Genomic DNA, 7,126 nt, shown 5'->3' on the forward strand with positions numbered 1-7,126 from the left:
TTAAAAGCCTCTGCAGTTGTCATGGAGTTGTGCTTCCTGGTAAACAATGACTCTTTTCATTCCCGCACAGCTTTCAGTCCAGTAGCTGAGATGGACGGAGCAGAGGGCGAAGAGAAAGAGAGAGGAGGGGTTGTGTTGCTGCACAAGGCAGCTCTCTCTACGCTCTCATCTAATATGAAGTCTACTGTACGTCCCGAAACACGCTTTACGGTTCATTTATAACAGCTGATATAGTTTGTAGTCTCGTTACATCCAGATACAAAATGATTTGGTTTGCTTTGATAGGAATAAAAACTGATGGTCAAAAATGTAATCAAACCAGCCGATGGGTGAAGATATGAAAGGAGAAAAAATAACACTGTGGGACTTTATGGGAAGAAGGGTAAAGCTGTGGAGCGATGAGGGCCACAATGAAGGCAAGAGCCAAGCACATGACCAGAGTCCACAACAAAGCTATGGGTTTATTTATCATCCATGCTGGCTTTGAGTTGAGCTTCCAGAGCCATTTTATCAAACGTACGCATGTTCGTCTCCTCCCGCACTTTGTCTCGTACATGAAAAGAGGCCCGGGCCACAGAGCGAGCGCTCTCCAGCACCGCCCTCTTCTCCTTGAAGATCTGCTCGCTCTTCTCCAGCTTCCTCTCGATGGACTGGAGCAGCTCCAGGCGCCTCTGCTTCTCCTCCTCCTCCACTCGCTGCCGGTTGAGCCTCTGGAGTCTCTCCTTCTCCTGCCGGGTCTGGATGGCCCGCTGAGCTTTCTCTTTGGCTCTCTCCTCGGCCACTAAAGCTGCCTGTTGGGCTCGTTTCTCCGCCTCCTTTACGCGAGTTTCCAGGAGCTGCTGCTGTTGCCTCTCGCGCTTCTCTGCCGCCTTGCGTGCTTTCTGGATCTGCTTCTCCTCACGCTTGGCCTTTTCTTTCAGCTCCTGCCCTCGACGCTCAACTATCTGTTCATAATTCTCCAGGGAGCGGCTGAGCTTCTCCTCTGCTGTCCTCCTGGCCTCCTCCCTCTCCTCCTGCTCCCTGCGGGCGATCTCCTGTCTCAGGGCGGCGTGACGTCTCTTCTCTGCTTTGTTCAGACCTCGTCTGTCCTCCTGGGTCTGGTGCTCCTTCTCTTGTCTCTTCAGCTCGGCCATGGTGAGCTTCTCCTTCAGCAGCAGCCTCTCCTGCTCCAGCATGGCCGCCCTCTCCTCCTCCAGGGCCTTTAGGTTCTGTTCCTGAAGACATTTCTTATGCTTCTCCTCTCGTGCTGCCTGCTGTAACTTCAGCAGACGGTTGCGCTCCTGCTGCTCTGCAAGCTCCCTCCATCGCTCCTCGTTCTCCTCAGCCTGTCGCATCTTGGCGGCTGCTGATTGCCGTTCCTGCTGGCTGAGTCTTCGCTGACGTATCGACACCTGGGTCTGCCACACCCGCTGGCACTGAAGCACCGCCCGCTGCTTCTCTCTGTCCTCCTGCTCTCGCCGGAGCTCCTCCATTCTGCGTTCACTGTCCCACTGAAGGTGAGCCACGTAGCGGGTCTGACTCATGATGTCTTCCTCCTGGTATCTGGCGAGCATCAAAGCTGCAATCTTGCGGTCGCGCTCGGACACGGCCTTCAGACCTCGACGCTTCACCTCCTTCACTATGCGCTCCACCTTCTGTGTGGTCTGAGGAGAGTGGCTCAGGTCCCCGAGGCTGAGGCTGCGTCCCATCAGGGAGTTGAAAGTGGCCATAGTGCGAGCTCGAGGACTGGAGACTTTAGCCCAGTGATCCCGTACACCATCCCAGCTGTAAGAAGAGGAAGCACCTGACTCTGAGGAGGTGCATGTAGTAGTGGTTGTGGTGGTGGAGGTGGAGGAGCAGACGGGATCCATCTTCCTCTGTAAGGACTCCAGCGAATGGCTTTTTCCTCGCCCCTTGGAGTGAAATCCAAGATGTCCGTTGTGCTGAATGAACGGTGGTCCTGTTATGCCATTCAGAGGCGTCGCAGAGCTCTGAACTGCAGGCTTTGACACTGATGATGTTAATGTAGAGTTGGCTCTAGGGAAGGACGGGGGTTTTGGTGTTGATCTGGGGAAAGTGTTTGAAGATTTACCGCCTGAAGACTTCCTGACTACTGGTGGAGGGCCGGACGAGAGCGGCCATGTGGTTTTTACTTGTTCAGACGAGGAGGACAAAGGGTGCTTGGCAGATCCATGGAAACCACCCTTGGAGGATGGAGTAGAGGTTATGGGACCAGGTTTTGATGACTTAGGGGAGGTACTAAGACTGGAGGTGGGAGCTTTAGATAAAAGAGTGGTGCCAGTTTTAGAGGTTGGTCCTGATGCTGTGGCTCTAGAGGATGCTCCAAAGTCAGGGGCTGAGCTGGAGGTCACCGGCCCAGATTTAGGAGGCTGAGTGGAGCCAGAGGAGGCTTTGTGCTGCTGCTCCACAGAGGAGGATGACGCACTGCTGCCGCTATTGACTGTCGCCTGCAGAATCCTCCTTTTTTCCTCTCTGACAATCCTCTCCCTCTCCTCCCTGCACTGCCTCAGTTTGGCGTTCCTGTCCCTCTCATAGACTTCAAACAGCCCTGTTGCAACGCGCATGGAGCGGCCGGGGGCCTCCCGGGCGAAGTCAGCCAGAGGGCGGGTAAGGAGCTCCACAGGTTTGACCCCGCATCGAGCACACGCCTCCAGAGAGTGGGGGCTTGTTAACACGTAGCGGCTGCCCTCTGCGGCAGGTGAGTCAAAGTTGTACAGGTCCAGGTGCAGTTTGGGTGACAAATCTTTGTCTTGAGTCTGTGGCTGCTGAGATGGGGCCCCCTGAGAGGCGGCGACTGGCCCCACCGATGATGCAGCGTGGCAGGGGCTCGTCTCAGAACTGCCAGTGGGCGGTGTCTCAAAACCGGCATCCCCATCCTCCTCTGTTGTCGTGCCATCGGCCTGGTCTGGCAGTCGGGGGTCTTCAGTGGCCACAGCTGGTGTGTTGAGCTGTGGGCCTTTACACTTATTCTGCTCCTCAGCCTCCGAGGGGTCGACCATAGTTGGCTAATGCTGCAGGTAGAGAAGAAGGAGGGGGCGGGGATCGATGTAGTGAGGGGGTTGAATATGATATGTGAGGGAAAGTGTATAAAATAGTGGGAAGAGGTTTCAATTAGAGGATTACAGCATTCAGTCCAGAGCTTAAGAGAGATGCAGTCTGTGGGGGAGGGTCACAACACAGGTTCAGAGATGCATGCATGCATGCATGAACACATATTCATGGACTGATTTTACACCAGATGAGACATTTTCCCTTCAGGGAAGTGACATAACACACTAAAAAACACCACAGTCCTCTAATAGAGGGTCTATTTTTGGCAGAGTTACTAGGCTGAGAGAATTTGATTACTCATAGCAATATTTTTCACTCTACATCACACAATCAACCTAGAAATACCTCTGAAATCATTCCAGGTCCTGTGACATACATTATTAACCAGTTGATAGTAGGAGCTTGATCTGAGATTCTATCTGGTAAACAAGCCCTGGACAGCTGCTCCCCATCATGGACTCACACCTTACAAACAGTAAAGGCCTAGACTTTTCTCTATCAGCAGGACTCAGGCAGCAAACAGCTGCACTTTCACACTGAACACGACTCAGGGACACACTTTAAAGACAGATTTCATCACAGACGTGGTTGCAGTTTACATATTTACTATATTTACTGCTGTTTCATCCCGTGGATCAGTTGTATTTCATGCGGCGGTGCGCCACACAAACATCCACTGACCTGCCAGTTTGCAAAACGTTTTCTAAACCGGTGCTTTGTTCCCCTTTAATCCGTCCAGTGCCCCTTGTTCCCTGCATAATATCAGGCTTCAGGGAAAAGGCTTCGGCCGTCGACCCAACGATGGAGCTTCACATCGTCGCAACCTCCAGCGACACGACAGACAGACGGAGCCTCTCGCAGTCTGTCGGTCTCAAATCTCTGCGCGATTAAAAATAAATATAAAACCGTCCCGAGGGTGAAATTCACTCTTCAAAAAAAGAAAAATCTCCTATCCAGCTTCCTCTGATCCTCCCTGAGCAAAGTGCATCCCGTCAACATCCGCGGTCTCCACCTGCTATCTGTTCAGCAGCATCCCTCCATCTCAGCCTCCTTAGCTCCGCCCGCTTGTGGAAAATATGCTAAAAATACGGACTGCAAGCTGCAATTAACCAAGCGCCTTCCATGCTTTTAACATGTCACAGAACAATGGCCTGATGGTGCTGAATGTGTTGCCTTGAGCAGACTTCCTCCTATAGCTTTACATGTATGTGTCTATAGAAGGGAAGTGTCTTCATAATAATGTTGTTATTCAGTTTGCTAAATTATTTACTGCTTTACAATTTGTTTTATATGCTTGGAAATGCAAAAATATGTTTAATTAAAAATCAAATTTTAATTAAAAATCTATATGAGAGTCGAACCTATCTAACAGAGACGTTAGTTTAATCCGTGAAGGCTGGCCCATCAAGAGCCACATCACCGTGTAACAGCTGCCATCTGTCATCCTGCCTGATGAAAGAGGCTGTAATGGTGCAGAACAGCCACGAGGGGTCACTGTAACACAACAGATTTATGCTTCGGGTTTCTCGGCGTCAGGGGAGTGAGCAGCCAATCAGCATCATTATCAGAGCTCAGAGGCGATTAACCACAACAGGTTTTATTATCAAATGCGAGACTCTTATTGTTTTGCTAAACATAAAAACAAAGACATTAAAATAACAAGAAGAGCATCTACATAATCGATTTAAATTTTTCCAACTTTTCTTGTTTTTTATTGTTATAGAGAACTGTTTCTTATGATGGTTGTAATGTGGAGACATTTTTGGTTAATTTCACACAAACAAAACACAAAAACATCACAGCATGTGTAAACATGTACTTGTAAAGTTTATTATAGCACCCATCACAGTTATTTTAACTGTTCTGGGCGTGCGCTGCTCCTGTGGAGTTTGTACGTTTTCTGCACGATGGGCCTTTTTCCACAGAGGACATTTTGACATGTCACAGTAGGACAAACACAGGTGTAAACAATAAAAATAATGATGGCTGAATTCCATTTAGCTGCTTCAGTTTCAGGGTCCTGGTATTGTACATGCCGGCTCACTGGGACATTGTTGATGTTATTAGTAATACCTGTGCTTTTCCGACAATGACAGTTCAAAATGTCTGCTGTGAAAATGGCCTGTTTATGTCAGGTGAAGCACAAACTCTAAATTGCCTGCAGACTGTATGTGATTATCTGTTTCTCCACCCTCTAAACACTGAGACAGGCTGTAATAGTTGGGTTACAATAACAACTTAATATTTTAAAGAAGATTTCTTGGTAAAACTTTACTTTAAGTCCCCCTATTTAGCATTTATAAGTTAAAAAAAAAGCAGTTACAAGCAGTTGTAAGCAGATCTATGTGCACATTTTGTATTATTACGACGTGTTTTACTATATTGTCATTCATTATATGTTTGTACATGAGCCTCCACGTACAGGTGCCCACAGGAGGAGTTGGCAAATACATTAATAAACACTTTATACACACATTATAGAGTGTTTAATAAATATTTACAGTTTTCAAAATTAATAAATTATTCTTATTGAATGATTTAATGAAAATGAACATGCGTGCAAATGTGCAGGAGACTGTGTTTGAGGTGAAAGGTCAGGGTCACAGACAGGACAGCAACGTCAGAGCTGTAAGAAGCCTCTGATACATATTGTTTTATTTAAACTTTATTTAATCAGGTAGTCTTGTTGAGAAACGTGACAACAACATTACTGTGCTGTTACTACCACTGCAGGTACTGCTACATTTTGTATCTTTGCCATTACAAGTGCAACTACAACAATTTCTACTATGATCACTAATACTGCTGCTGTAACACCAACAACTGCCGTTACTACAACTTGTACAGCACCTACTACTACAACTAGTACTGCTGCAGCAGAATTGTTAGTAGTAGTAATGCAACTATTGTCTGCTTCAAGTGGTAAAAGAAGTAAAAAAGAACGGTAGTTGTCTCTGTTGAATGAAAGCCACTTTATTGAGACAGACAGGTCTGGTTTGGTCCAGTCGGAGCGGTTGGATCAGGATTAGATAACTCTGGGTGAGAATCACAGTGATGATGACCCACTAAACTCCTGACCCGGTGTGGGGAACAGTGCGAGTTTAATTGGCCCCGCCCGTGAGCCGTATCAGGAGGACAGCGGGTAACAAGTGACAACAGGGAACGTGCTGGCTGGCTTGTTAACCGGGGGCATGGGGTCTGGGAGGGGGGCCAAAGGGGAGCGGGGCATGGTGTGGTTGCTGCACAGTTCACTGGTGCAGGGGTATGCTCGACAGAATTTTTGTGTTTTTGTTTTTGGTACTGTAGGGCATGCTCCCCACCACCAAAGCTGGACTGGGGGTTCATCGAGAGGTGAGCTGCTCTGTGCAGTCATGGAGACTCACTGCAATGCCCGGCTGGTGGTGAGGGCCTGAAGCATTCCCTTATCTACTGGTTTAGTAGTGGGAACCAGTCTAGAGGTGCCAAAACTGTCTTTCTGAGTATGAGGGGGAAAACATTTTGAAGTACAATATGTGTACAGGAATGTGTTATGTGGTACTGTAACATCCTTAAAATGCAGTTTATTTGGCAGAAAATTGTTAATATAAATATATAATAAATATGAAGCCTAACCTAGAGGCATATTTACACCTCAACATGTATTTTAAATTAAATGACCAAAGCTTTAGCGTGGCATGATTCCCACTCACCCCCTTCTCAACGCTGATGGTGCAGCAACATATTACAGGAAAAGCTGTTTTTAAAATAACAGGTTAACAGTTCACTTATATTTTACAAACAGGACTGTGAGTGCAAGGAGTTATTATTATTTTCTCTGAAATATAAAGACATCGTGGAAATGGAAAATGACTGCACTCAATCAATGAATTAAACAGTCAGTCAATCATTTACAACATATGTTTATAATCTGCTGCTGACTGTTTTATAAATGTTTTGTCTTTGAAAAAACTGGCAACTTCCTAAATATATTCATCAAAGAAACCAGTCAATCAATTTTTCTTCTTTGGCTGCAAACATTTTCCTGCATGTTTGTTTGTCTCCTTGGTTGCCTGTCATGTTGGTTGGTTGACCAAAA

General features: G+C 47.1%; 1 protein-coding gene across 1 annotated transcript; it reads right to left on the reverse strand.

The window, feature by feature from the left end:
• On the reverse strand, positions 1–2,999 carry ccdc177 (coiled-coil domain containing 177). Its single transcript, XM_070921019.1, has 2 exons — positions 466–2,999; positions 1–85 (listed from the first exon to the last, which is right to left on the reverse strand). Exons 1-2 carry the CDS (start codon positions 2,997–2,999, stop codon positions 1–3), a joined length of 2,619 nt encoding a protein of 872 aa, XP_070777120.1.
• Positions 3,000–7,126: the final 4,127 nt, after the last annotated feature.

Source organism: Enoplosus armatus, chromosome 15 (assembly GCF_043641665.1).
Source record: "Enoplosus armatus isolate fEnoArm2 chromosome 15, fEnoArm2.hap1, whole genome shotgun sequence".
Taxonomy (NCBI): domain Eukaryota; kingdom Metazoa; phylum Chordata; class Actinopteri; order Centrarchiformes; family Enoplosidae; genus Enoplosus; species Enoplosus armatus.

Excerpts from the sequence above, each read along its gene's own strand:
- ccdc177 (XM_070921019.1), bottom strand. The coding sequence starts at position 2,999 with ATGGTCGACCCCTCGGAGGCTGAGGAGCAGAATAAGTGTAAAGGCCCA. Across the intron at positions 86-465 it reads AAAGCCAGCATGGATGATAA|CTACTGGACTGAAAGCTGTG; the intron begins ATAAACCCATAG and ends CGTCCATCTCAG.